This window comes from Vespa velutina, chromosome 2, assembly GCF_912470025.1.
Source record: "Vespa velutina chromosome 2, iVesVel2.1, whole genome shotgun sequence".
Lineage (NCBI taxonomy): Eukaryota > Metazoa > Arthropoda > Insecta > Hymenoptera > Vespidae > Vespa > Vespa velutina.
In genome coordinates, this window is record NC_062189.1 from 12,974,429 (window position 1) to 12,988,547 (window position 14,119).

The 14,119-nt window shown below is 30.5% G+C and overlaps 2 protein-coding genes across 8 annotated transcripts; both read left to right on the forward strand.

The window, feature by feature from the left end:
- The first annotated feature begins 9 nt into the window (after positions 1 to 9).
- On the forward strand, positions 10 to 6,692 carry LOC124946711. Of its 4 annotated transcripts, XM_047487814.1 has the most exons (9): positions 11 to 343; positions 745 to 1,282; positions 1,358 to 2,370; positions 2,434 to 3,301; positions 3,418 to 3,767; positions 3,844 to 4,216; positions 4,284 to 4,354; positions 4,432 to 5,388; positions 5,464 to 6,692. In XM_047487814.1, exons 2-8 carry the CDS (start codon positions 821 to 823, stop codon positions 5,369 to 5,371), a joined length of 4,077 nt encoding a protein of 1,358 aa, XP_047343770.1. In that variant the 5' UTR covers positions 11 to 343; positions 745 to 820; the 3' UTR covers positions 5,372 to 5,388; positions 5,464 to 6,692. The 4 variants fall into 4 exon arrangements, with proteins under 4 accessions (XP_047343771.1, XP_047343770.1, XP_047343769.1 ...); XM_047487815.1 differs by having other exon boundaries at positions 10 to 343; positions 4,287 to 4,354; positions 4,432 to 6,692; XM_047487813.1 differs by having other exon boundaries at positions 13 to 343; positions 4,432 to 6,692.
- A 3,494-nt stretch (positions 6,693 to 10,186) lies between these two features.
- Positions 10,187 to 14,070, forward strand: LOC124946713 (kelch-like ECH-associated protein 1). 4 transcript variants are annotated; one of them, XM_047487824.1, is made up of 7 exons: positions 10,187 to 10,914; positions 11,517 to 11,819; positions 11,895 to 12,059; positions 12,142 to 12,809; positions 12,908 to 13,156; positions 13,230 to 13,528; positions 13,605 to 13,745. In XM_047487824.1, the coding sequence occupies exons 2-7, from the start codon at positions 11,529 to 11,531 to the stop codon at positions 13,619 to 13,621; spliced, it is 1,689 nt and encodes a 562-aa protein (XP_047343780.1). In that variant the 5' UTR covers positions 10,187 to 10,914; positions 11,517 to 11,528; the 3' UTR covers positions 13,622 to 13,745. The 4 variants fall into 4 exon arrangements, with proteins under 4 accessions (XP_047343780.1, XP_047343779.1, XP_047343778.1 ...); XM_047487823.1 differs by having other exon boundaries at positions 10,230 to 10,604; positions 13,622 to 14,070; XM_047487822.1 differs by having other exon boundaries at positions 10,230 to 10,583; positions 13,622 to 14,070.
- The last annotated feature ends 49 nt before the right edge of the window (positions 14,071 to 14,119 follow it).

Sequence of the window (14,119 nt, forward strand, 5' to 3'; positions counted from 1 at the left end):
ATAAAGATTTTTATCAAAAGAATGTAACATCACATAATAAATTGATCTATACATATCTATTATAGTACATGTACACTAGAGGGGTGTGTAGAAGTGCTTGCGTGCGCTATAGGGTCGCAATTTAAAGGGAGGGGCTACTTGAAAATGGCTGATACGCACAGGGTAGAATATCTGGAAAAGAAAAAGTGACGGTTCCTGTCTTCCATACTGACCAATTGAGATTCTTTTATGACGTTTGATGCAAATATAGTTAATTAATAATTATTATGAGGCGTTTACGAAACAATCTTCGTGTACTCCTAAAACCTCCACCAAAAACGGATACAAATCTTCCTCCTGAAAGGTAAAGTATCTTTGATTATGATCGTTAAATTATTATTCGTTAAGTAACGAAATATATAGATCAAGAAATCTTATTTTTCTGTACGATGTAAAATTAATGATTTTATATTATTTAAATAAATTTAAGTATAAAATCAAATTTTATCTAAAAAATTTAATTTAGAAGCATATTCTAATATTAATTTCACTTACTATTGTTACTAACTTACTAATTTACTAACTTACTTAAATGTTATTTTCACTTACTTTTTTCATAATTAATACTAAATTTTTTAATGAACTTTAATTATAAATTATATATTAATATCAAATATATATTCTCTAATATAAATAATACTACAGTATATTACAGAAAAGAAATGTTATAAATATATTTATTAATAATCAATTTTATATCCATAGATTAGAGCCTCCTTTTAATAATGTGAATCAAAAAAATTAAGAAACCAAATATACGGAAAAAAAACACTCGAGGAAGATGTCTGGATCAGCTTTAAGAATTGCATTTTTCCTTTTCTTGGGATTTTCAACAAGTTTGTTAATATTTAATAAAGTAGATGCCACTAAATCTATCAGAGCTGTAAAGGCTCGATTGAAAACATCTTATTCATCATGGCGTATAGTGGTATGTCTAACTCAACCACAAACTCTCTATAAGATGGACTTTCAAAGATCATGGGAAGAAGCCAGATTAGAATCATCATCTCAGACAGATATGGAAGTATCTTATATTGAAGCAAGAATTACACCATTGACAGATTCTTTATCATATTCTTTGTCATTATTAAATAAGTTTTGCACAGACATCGAAGGTGGGAAAACAGTGTTGAGTCTTATAATAGGTGGAGGTTCAGCAGCTAGATTCCTTGTTACAGCTGCTACTGCCTTGAATCTTCCAGCTTTATGGTTACCATTTGCTCATCGTGATTTTCTTCGTCAGGTTAGCAATTCTCTATTATTTAAATTTCATGCATTAAGCAATAAGAATGTATATTTATTTTGTATTTTATTATAGGGTAATTATGGTTCTTTTGAAAGTCGTATAGGTTCTAGTTCTAAAGAAGTTGGTGCAGCAACTGCTGCATTAATGCACAGAGCTAATTGGCATGCATTTACACTATTGATTGATACAACTTTGCTTCCTGTATCTCACCTTCTTCAAACAAATCAACCAGTATTAACACCTAGAGTAATCATTCATCTTCCAACGAATGACAAAACCTTGATAATGAGATTAAGAAGAGTAGCTGCTGAAGGGGGTACTGGTGGAATCGTAGTGATGGGTTGTGACTTAAACAACGCAAGAAGAATACTTACAGTGGCTAGTAAATTTGAAATGCTTTCAGGAAGATTTTTATGGCTCTGGTTAGATCTTAGAGCAGAATTAAGACCTAATGAACCAAATATAATTAGTTCACATATCGTTCATAGTTCAAGAGCATCAATAGCAACGAATGGAAATTCTTCTCCATTAGAGAACTTAGAGCGCAATGTAAATCTTATACCAGAAAATCAGTTACCTTTAAATTCTTTACCAAGCTTAACGAATGATATACATAGATTGCAAGAATATAAATGGCAAAATGAGAGGACCATAACCAAACGGGAAGAAAAAACATTTAATTTTGATGACGAAGAAGTTAGAATAATGGATAAGGAGTTAAATTCTAAAAGTTTCATGCCAGTTGGAATGCTTGCCTTAAGACCTTCCAGTATAAGAATAATGAATGGTGATACCATATTATCTAGAATATTAAGAGAAACATCACAGGCATTGGATGAAACACTTTCTGACACAAAACCAAAGATGAATCGTCTTAGAGAATCTCAATTAAAAGAACATTTTATCCCAGAATGTTTTCCACAACCAAATGCTAAATTTTTAACAAATGAAGTAAGAGAAAATTTTTCTAGGATATTAACACATAAATTAAGAAAGTCGATGGGTCAAATCTCTAAAGATAAGGCAGAATTTCAGTTATTAAATTTGCAAGCAGTGAGATATCCTGGAAATAAGACTCAATTAAGGTTTATAATATACTTTCTTAATTAACATTTTAATGCTTGTCTAAAATTAAAATTTTTGTATAGATGGACCAAAGTGGGTACTATCAAAGGAGGAAAAGAAGTTCGTCTTGATACAATAATTTGGCCAGGTGGTGGTATTGTTCCAGCCTACCTTGAACAAGGTGGAGAAAGTATTGGAATGCCAGTATACCGCATAGTAACTGCATTAGCATCGCCGTTTACAATGGCTACGAAGTTACAAGAAGGACTTTGTTTAAGAGGATTAATTTGTCGTCATGGAAACACCATTATGTGTTGTTATGGATTAAGCATAGATTTGATGTCCTTAGTCGCACGTGAATTGGGATTTCGTTTTGATTTGTATGTTGCTCAAGATGGTTTGTTTGGAAAAAGGAATGGCAGAAGTGGTACATGGAATGGTATAATGGGAGAATTAGTTTCTGGACGTGCACAATTGGCTTTCGCAGCAATGAGTGTATCTGCTCATAGAGCAGAAGCAGTAGATTTTACTACACCGTATTTTTTTAGTGGAGTTAGTTTTCTTACAGCCCCAAAATTAAAATCAGAGATACCCTTATTTGCATTCCTTTTTCCATTTAGTACAGAATTATGGATTGCCGTATTCACTTCATTAAACTTGACTGCAATAGCAGTAGCACTGTATGAGTGGTTTAGTCCATTTGGTCTTAATCCATGGGGTAGACAACGAAGTAAAAATTTTTCAATAGCTTCTGCTCTTTGGGTAATGTGGGGACTTTTATGTGGTCATCTGGTAGCTTTCAAAGCTCCAAAATCGTGGCCTAATAAGTTTTTGATCAATATTTGGGGAGGATTTTCTGTCATCTTTGTAGCTTCATATACAGCTAATATAGCTGCTCTTATCGCAGGCCTTTTTTTTCATTCTGCGGTCAGCAATTATCATGATAAAAGTGTGAGTATATAGAATAATTTGTACAATTGCAAAGATGTCTTCTAAGTTATGAAGTTTAATCCTTTATAGAAAAAAGTATATATTAAAATATATAAGTATATATTTTATAATTACAGTTGTTATCACAAAGAGTGGGTGCACCAAGAGCATCTGCGGCTGAATATTATGTACAGAGAGCAAATCCTCAACTATGGTCACATATGGCGCGTTATTCATTATCAGATGTTGCTGAAGGTGTTGAAAGATTAAGGAATGATAGTTTAGATATACTCATTGCAGACACACCTATTTTAGATTATTATCGTGCAACTGACGATGGTTGTCGTTTGCAAAAAATTGGTGACACTATTAATGAAGATACATATGCTGTTGCCCTTACAAAGGGTCATCCTCTTAAGGAAAGCATTTCAAAAGTTATAGCAAATTATACTAGCAATGGATTATTAGATATTTTACAAGAAAAATGGTATTTATTAAAATTTACTATAATATTAATTATAATAGAAGGATTGAGATTCTATCTATATTTGATAAATTTATAGGTATGGTGGACTACCTTGCATTCATGGTCGGGAAGGTATGGATACAGGCCTAGAACCTGAACAAGGTGGCCAGCCTCGACCATTAGGCGTGGCTTCTGTAGCTGGTGTGTTTTGTCTTCTGGGAATGGGTGTTGTATTAGGAGCTATTATTCTTGCTGGAGAGCATCTATTCTATAAATATACATTACCAAGGCTAAGGCATAGATCAGAAGATTCTATTTGGCGTAGTCGTAACGTAATGTTTTTTTCGCAAAAACTGTACAGATTTATTAATTGTGTAGAGTTGGTTTCCCCACATCACGCTGCAAGAGAATTAGTACATACTGTTAGACAAGGACAAATTGCTTCTCTTTTTCAAAAAAGTGTGAAACGAGTAAGTTCTCACTTTTATAAAAACTTTTGTTTTGTTTCTATGTATCTACTAAGTATCCCTGTTTCAGAAGGAACATGAACAACGTAGACGACGTAAAAGTAAGGCTCAGTTCTTTGAAATGATACAAGAAATACGAAGGTATTTAATCTACTTGTAGTTGACTAAATTAGTAATGTGGACTAATTTTAATGTTCTTTCTTTCTTTTTTTAAATAGAGTACAACAAGAAGAAAAAATAGAAATTGTACACGAAGAACCAGAAACAGTAAAAATAGTAAAAGAAGAAAAAGTAACAAAAGGAAAAGAAAGAAGTAGAAGTAAAAGTCCATTGATGCATAGCCCTAGAAGATCAGAAAAAAGTAGAAGTTCTACTAATCTGTATAGTTCTCAGCTTGGGTTATCTCCTGTCAACCTTGAAACGATGATGAAACCAAGGGAATTTACTCTCAGTAGCACTAATCTCAGAGCTAGAAGTCCGTTGGAAACTGTAGGTCGTAGATTAAGCCATGGTGACGGTGGTTCTCCACCACCACACCTTGGATCTCATTTTGGTGGTAGTGCAACATTAAGACCTTTGATGTCAACGAAAAGTGACTCAGCCAGTGGTGGTACTCCTTCTATGAAAGGTGAATCTGCAGGTGGAATACCAACGCCAAAGTATTCTCGAAGTCCAGCAAAACGGGGTCAATCTTTTCCAGTATTTGCTACTCTGAGACCACCTCATTCATCTACTCATCATACCTCAAAAGGTGCTGCATTGTTATCGCCAAATAGCGAATTAACATCTGCTATAGGACGTAAATTATCTCGTGAATGGGGTTCTGGAACTGTGGATGTAACAAGATCATCAGAAGCTATTAGTGGTGGTTCAACATACACATTAAATCAGGAAACAACGCTATCTGTTGAATGTCCAGAAGATGATAATAAAGATCAGGAAGAAATTTTACCTATTAAGAAACCTATACGCCGCGCCAGAAGTCATGAAAATCGAGATAGTGGCAAACTAATGGTAGATCTACCGTCGCCAAGATTAATTGCTCAACCTATAGTGGGCGGTCGATCGGTAAGCGAACGAACCAAAAAACAACTTGAATCAGAACTGAAAGCGATTTTAAGTGCCAGAGCTCATCACCGCGATTTACATCCTCCTTGATAGATTGAAATTTAATGGTAAGAGATTTTGAAAGCACCAAGCTTTGAAGATCGTTGCCTCTGAGGGGCATTGATTGATTTAAGCAATATCAGATTTATAGGTCAATTTATAGAAGAATCTGCCAGTTTACAGGAGGACTAAAAAGTAGGCCGTGTCAGGAGTCACATAACAAAGCAAAATTTGCAAACAAAGAAATTTCTTTGTTTGTCTATACCTTGTTATGTACATTGATAATATAAGATATAACTGATAAAAAGTGCTATAAACTTGAGTAGAAACGTCTTAATAAGTAGTATGTACACAAACATTAAAATATTTTCTTGTTGGCATTTTAACTCTACATTAACCGTCACCCTGGTTGAGTCTCTCTTTTAATTGCAATGGTATTAGATATTGTGCTTTACAGTATTTCTCAACTAACATTCCATGTACAGTGGCGATATAAAAAGAAACAAAATTTTATTCAGTAGTGATATAGTAATCATAATTCCAATAATATTATTAATAAATAATATATGACGATAAAAATTATATGGTTTTAATACAGCATATTTAATCTTAGAATAAAATCGTGCAGAAGTTATCATATAATTTCAATTTTATTGGAATAACTCACAAATTTCTAGATTAATAATAAACATTTATAAAAGTTGAGAAACACTGTCCCATTGAATTTTGCTGAATTGGATTGCATACTGCCACCTTAATAATTCTTGTGATTGAAGAAAAGAGAGACTCACTTAATGGACTGCCGGCGTAGAATGACCACTTACTAAAATATATGATCAATCTTACAATCATTGCGCTTGTTGATTATAAAAATCAAGGGCTAATGAGACTTTAATTAATCATACAATCATCACATTGTTCGTAAAAATTAAATATCTAAGAAATCATTACACCAAAGATTTTAAGATCAAGAAATTTTCACTAGAAATTTATTCTAATTTTGAGAAGGTAGCAATGCAACTAATAAGTAGATTAATACTATAAAGAAATATTGTTAAGTGTTTGTTGCAACGAGTCATATACTTATTATATATGTTTTGATGGAGTATTAGAAGAATGCATAATATTTATTTAAAAAAGAGAAGTTCTATTGGTACATGTGTCAACATAAATCTGATAATAAAAATGAAATAAGATATAATTTATAGTCAACTAGCACAGTGACTTTTTAAAGAACTTATTCCAGTTCAAAAAAATGATATAAGTTAATGATTTTTAATAATACGATGACACATATTGTATATGTTATTCTTAGTTAATTTTTTTTTTTATTTTGCTTATATATGTAAATTCTGTTGTAAATTATTACTAATATGATACATTACTAATATGATAAATTATTACTAATTTGAGATATTATGCATTTATATAAAAAATAAAGTTGATATTAATTTATTATGATGTAGATTAGGATATATATGTATTACATAATATGAGGACCAAAATATATATTTGCAATATAAACTATGTTGTGTGAAAATATAAGTATATTAAAAATTCTCTTTCATACAGTTATGTTATATATATATATATATATATATATATATATATTAAGACTTATGTCTAATATAATCAGTACTTATTATCTATTGTAAAAAAGTATCTGTGCTATGATGATCGTAATTTTTTGTTATATTTTATTTGAATATGCATCTATTATTTCTATTACCACTGATATATGTACCAATATGTTCTTCTCTACAGGAATTGTACATGAAATGTAATTGGAATTGAGAAACTATTACACACTAATGTGTGAACATTATCCTTATGTAGATATCTTTTGAATCAAATAAAGGAGATAAATTTGTTTGCTTCAATATTTTAACTTATTGTTAGATCTATAGAGCGTATATACGAAATTAAATTAAAAAATTAATTTTAAAAGATTCATAAGCGAGGCCTTAGGAGTAGTCGTATCCGCCCAATACTTTACCTAAATAATATGAAATTTAAATACTCCATTACTAAATATATGAAAATAGATATTTAGTTTAAAAGTTCTCAATTAGATGTTATATTAGAACTAATTAAATTCTGAAAATTTTTAATTGTAAGTTATTACGATTGTATGATGCACGAATTTTAATGAATGGATAAAAGAAATGGCTGGTGTTAAACGAAATTGCACCTTAACTTTTATCATTAGATATTTGGTAGTAGTCGTGTACAACTGTTGTATATTTTTATTTAATTGCATGTTAATAATACACGACTGGAATGAATGAAAGTATGTTCTAATTGATCGCATTATTTATTGTTCACATAATATATTCATCTAAGATCCTCTGGACATTATTATAAAGCGTTTATTTTGTTCATATTGTAATTAATGGTAATGAAATTTCTTTATCCTAAGAAATGATAAGGAACTTAATTTTTCAGTGCTTCCCAAAATAGAAATTTCAGAAAAAATATCTACCAACTAAATTGAATTACTCCAAATATATAATATTTATATAGTATTTAACCCAATTATGAGCGATCAAAAAAATATAGGGTGTCAATTTTGAGCCACCCAAGCCTAAAAAATCAAAAATAGATTTATTAATTTTAGCTATACTTGATTTATAAGAGGATTCTAGACACGATTTAGCGCGATATGCGATTAAATGTTTTTTTATTTATTTATTCATAATAGATATTGTGTATAACACATAATATATGCATACATCTTTTACCTGCTAATTAAACAAACTCGCAATCGCACTAAATTTTAAACCGAATTCTCCCTATCTTTGTGCGCCAACAAGACATTTTTAATTTCGAAAATATTGCAGAGATAAGAGTGACAAGTACCTATTTGATTGATATTTTTTATCGATAAATTGTAGGATTTATAATTAATTGGCAGGAATGCAGTTGATATGTATAATATTCGAAGGTCGGCCTATTTAATGTACAAAAGTGAAAGTACGGTCTTACAAACATACCCTACAGAATTTTTTTTTCTTTTTACAATATTTATTTAGTCTTGTATCTATCTTTGTCTTCCTCCCTGTAATTTCATGTCTCATAAGCTATTCTGCAAAAAAATAAAAAAAAAACGAGTACAAGTTAAACTTTATCTATTGTTGTATTATCTATTATTCGGCAAACTCTAAATAGGATTAATAAATGGAGATAATAGATAAAATATTAAGACATCAGAATGAAAAATAAAATTCAGTAATTGTAGACAAAAAATAAATATATCTATTTATGCGGGATTATCCCGAACGCACGTGTCGCACATATATATGTAACAGTTGAAGAACTACGCCAGCATGAGTAGGCGATATTGAGGATATTATAACTGTATCTCTAATAATTGTGGTATTATATCCATTCACTCATAAATGGCAATAAGATTGTTATATTCTACGACGCACTGCCACATTTTTAAGCATGTTCAAATTGTTTTTAAAATCTTGCCAAATGATAATTATCAATCAATATTATGTAACGAATGGATGATATGAGTATCAAATAATAAAGCGGGAAACACATGTGATTGTTATAACTAAATGAATGAAATTTTTCAATTCGAAATTATGTTTTCACAATATCATAATTACACTTGAAACATCACATTAAATAAATTAGTGAAATTCCTTTTTGGTTTTTTCTATTTAATACATTACAAATGACAAACTATGTGTTTCCAATCGATAAAACTGATTACAACATTGTATTAGAGCGTAGTAATTTTACGTTTAATATTGTAAATCTTATCTTACAGATAAAAATCCTAATATTATTTTCGGATATTATTCGTAATGTTATACTTATTAAGTTAAAGATAATTTACGATATCATTTACGATTCAATCTGATTCTTTCTTAAAGTCGTGTTATAAAATTGATTAAAGCCTAAAAAAATCGTAATACATAAGTTTGCTGTGCAATGTATCTGTCATTTTAGAAAGTTTTATGATTTTTGGTCTTCACGTTTTATTTGGGATTTTATAAATTTTTGTTGAAATAACAAAATATATTTAAATATATATTTAATAATAAACTTCGAATATAAACGATTAAAAATAAAAGAAGAAAAAATAATAAATCGATTGCTAATGCTAAAGATACCTGCCAATTTATTAAAAAAGAAATGACTGGCAAGATACATTGAATGGCATGAAGTTCCTCTTATCGCATTTGACTTGTTGGCGTACTCTGTTAGATTAAGTTCCGAGTAAAACCTACCTCGTCTCTCTTGTTACGCCTACTATTATATTACTACTACCACTAAAATACTAATACTACTACTACTAACATTACACTACTACTTATTACAACGCTGTTATTGTTGACGAGAACTCCATATTATTAAAGAATAAATATATTGTCTGAAAATATTATTTTTCAATGCCCTTCCAATATAATGTAACATTTAAATAAATATAAGAATGGCTTAATATTAACCGAGTATCGTAATGTAAATATAATTGATTTGTTCAAAAGTATTGTAGAACACAAAAAAAAAAAAGAAAAAGAAAAACCTTACGAAAAATAAACTTTTTAAGAAAAAGACCACTTGATATATGTCTAGCGATGTCTACTCTCTTAATGAAGATATTAATGCGATCTAACGATATAAGTTGGGTTCCAAATGAGAATATAAGACAAATACAAATAAAAGAGAAAAAAATGTGAAGAAGCTATTACATTAGTTCTATACTGTACACGTTGATTTATATGCTATCGATATAAACGGAAAAGTAATTTTGCAAGTCACCGTGAGAGTCGTCACGATGTCATGCTCAACTTCTCATGGTCGACTTTTGACCGCGCATTAAGTTACAAAGATCAAAGAAAGGGAAGAGGAATGAAATCGTTTTGTTTCGTTATTGGATAAAAGAATTCAATGAAAGCTTGTTGTTTTGAAAAAAAAAACGAAAAAAATAAGTTGTATTTATCTTATATTTATGTATTTGTTAGAAATTCAATCAAGATGATAATATTGTTTATTTTCATTTATAATATAATAATATATCAATACACAATTTAAATCTTCACAAGATTAGTACGGAGTTATCTTATTCGTAAATAAAAAAGGAGGGGAGAAAGATTGCTACGTGATTTGTAAGAACAAGCACAATTGCGCGATGCCATTGCGCTTCTTTCATATATTCTTACGCTCTTACAAACAGTGGCGGGAGCTATGAGTACAACCAAGTAGTGCGTGACATTTAACGATGCTCGCTGACGCTGCTTTTTAAGAAGTAAGAGAGAAAGAGAGATTTGTAAGTTTTAACTGTAACGAAGCGCAATCGCGAGAGATCGAAATCCGTCGCACCGTAACACGTGCGCATGGAAATACTACATCTGAAACGACAGACACATTCAGTGACATCGCATCTATCGCGACTGATCGCGACGTTGTCTAATCCCTGCGTCATCGTATACGACCATCGATACAATCAGTCGTTGCTGACCGATCGAAATATGTTTGATGTCTAACGCCTTTCCGTATGTCTATGATAGCTTATTTCGATCTTTTCAACGAATACTATCCTGATTCTCAAAGATTATTCTGAGACATAAGACTTCCTGGTAAGTCTTTGAAGTACTGCAAACGCGCGTAATATATGTTCGGTATTTTTTAGAAAAGCAGCCTCCGTTAGAAAAAGTAATCGTGTATTATATTAAATATTAGCCGATGTTTACATTTCAATCGAATAAATAAGACATTGTCTTGTTAATGGAATAAAAGAAATAAAAAAGTGAATCCATTCTATCTTGTTCTACTATCGTTGTTCTCTTTATTAATGCCTTTTTCAAATCTGTATCTAATACGTCAAGCAATATTTTTTCAATTGCACATTTAAATAACCGCGAATGTATACAGTAAATGTACGAACATTTTTCCACTTTAGTATTTAAAATTTTTTCTCTATTATAATTTTACATTAAAGATACAAATCTCTATATAAATAATTGTAATACAAAAATCGCTTAAAAACATATAACAAAATTTGAAGGACGAGAAAAGTACGCTACTGCTTATGATTTTTCGTTAATGTCGACACATACATACACACATATTCGCTGTTTTTTTTTTGAAGATAGTAATATAATTTATGGAAATTTATTTGTTGTAATTATTTTAATATCAAGTTGTAGAATATTTTATTAACATTCTAATTTAATCATAGATTATAATTTTAATGGATGGAGAGGAAAATTATCAGCAGAAAAAAGAAACTTGTGAAAAACATGGATTAGGATCAACGATGCAAACTGAAAAAGAAAGTGTCTGTGACAATTCTAACAATCCATCTACACATGCAGATCTTGGAGACATGACATTTTACATGACCAATTACCTTAAAGATGCTATGAAAATGATGTTTATGATGAGAAGTCATCATATGCTTACTGATGTCATACTTGAAGTAGGAACAGAATTATTTCATGCTCACAAGGTTATTTTAGCTGCTGCCAGTCCATATTTTAAGGTAGGAATCTTAATAAATCTGTATTCTTGTCATGTATATATAAATCATAGTAACTTTGCTTATTAATTTTAACAGGCAATGTTTACTGGTGGATTAAAAGAAAGTGAAATGACAAGGGTAAAGCTTCAAGGAGTTTGTCCAACCGCCATGGCTCGCTTAATGTGTTTTATGTATACTGGTCAAATAAGTGTAACAGAAATAACTGTGTGTTCTTTATTATCTGCTGCTACAATGTTTCAAGTAAAGATAATATTATTGTGAATCTATGAATAATTGAATTAATAATATCATCTAATTATATAAACGTATATATATTATGTAGGTTAGTAATGTAATAGATGCATGTTCTGTATTTTTGGAAAGACAGTTGGATCCTACAAATGCAATTGGAATTGCAAATTTTGCAGAACAGCATGGTTGTCAAAACTTATATCACAAAGCAAACCAATTTATCGTACAACATTTTAACCAGATATGTCAAGAAGAAGAGTTCTTACAACTTTCTGCCATGCAATTAGTATCATTGGTACGAAAAGATGAACTCAATGTCCAAGAAGAAAGAGAAGTTTATAACGCAGTTTTAAAATGGGTGAAATATAATGAAGAAGCAAGAGGTCCTAAAATGGAGCATATATTACAAGCCGTACGTTGTCAATATCTTACACCAAATTTTTTACGTGATCAAATGAAAAATTGTGATGTTCTGAAGAAAGTGCCTGCATGTCGTGAATATCTTGCTCAAATATTTAAAGACTTGACACTTCATAAGAAACCAGTAGTGAAAGAAAGAACACCCAATACACCAAGGGTAATTTATATAGCAGGTGGATTTTTACAACATTCTTTAGATGTTTTAGAAGGATATAATGCAGATGATAAGACATGGACCACACATGCAAAACTCATATTTCCACGTTCTGGTTTAGGAGGAGCATTTTTAAAAGGCATGTTTTATGCTGTTGGTGGTAGGAATAATACGCCTGAAACCAGGTTAGTAATTCAATATAAAGAAATAAAGAAATTTATTGATTTTTAAAATGACAAGAATGAATGGTACATGAATTTCAAGAAGATGGGGTAAATTTTAGATATGACTGTGACTGGGTAGATCGATACAACCCATTGACAGATCAATGGAGAACTTGTAGTCCAATGTCAGTTCCAAGAAATCGGCTTGGAGTTGCTGTAATGGATGGATTATTATATGCGGTAGGTGGCAGTGCTGGTGCAGAATATCATAATAGTGTAGAGTGTTATGATCCTGATCAAGATATTTGGAGTAATGTAAAGCCTATGCATGTCAAAAGATTAGGTGTTGGTGTAGCAGTTGTTAATAGGTAATAATATCTTAAGTTATCTAATATTATAAAATCCTAGAAATTTATATAAAATCCTAATTTATAATAACAGATTACTTTATGCGATTGGTGGCTTTGATGGAAAGAATAGACTTAATTCTGTAGAATGCTATCATCCTGAAAATGATGAATGGACAATGGTTTCACCTATGAAATGTAGTCGTTCAGGAGCAGGAGTTGCTAGTTTAGGCCAGTATATATATGTGATAGGTGGATATGATGGATCGTGTCAATTAAAGTCAGTTGAAAGATATGATACAGAACGAGATGTATGGGACTATGTTAGTAATGTTTCTATAGCACGCAGTGCATTAAGTGTTACAGTTCTTGATGGAAAATTATATGCAATGGGTATGTGTTATTGTGATTATGATATTACTCAAAATTCTGAATAAATATTTTCTTACAAATGAATATTTAAATATAGGAATGTTTATTTTTTAGGAGGTTATGATGGATCATCATTTTTAAAGATTGTTGAAATTTATGACCCTGTTAAGGATCAATGGGAACAGGGAGTAGATATGATATTTGGAAGGTCTGGTCATGCAAGTGCTGTGTCTTATCATTTATGTCCAATACATTGTGATTATTTAGATCATAATATAACCTTACATGGAGGTCCGTTATGATATAATTATATAATTTTAATACTAATTTATATATGAATAAGCCAGCAAAAAAAAATAAACTCATTGAAGTGAAGCTCATGAAAGGTCAATGTAGAAAATAGGAAAGGAGAAAATAGAAATATAATTGATTAAAGGTAATTTGATAGAAGAATGAATACTTGTACACAACTAGACTGATATATGTATTTTCGGTAATATCATTAAGTTGATCTAGTTCCTAAGGTCTATAATCAATAATAAAGGCCAAGATTTAATCTGAAAGCCCAAATGATCATATTTAATATATAAATCATGTAAACAGATTCGTAAC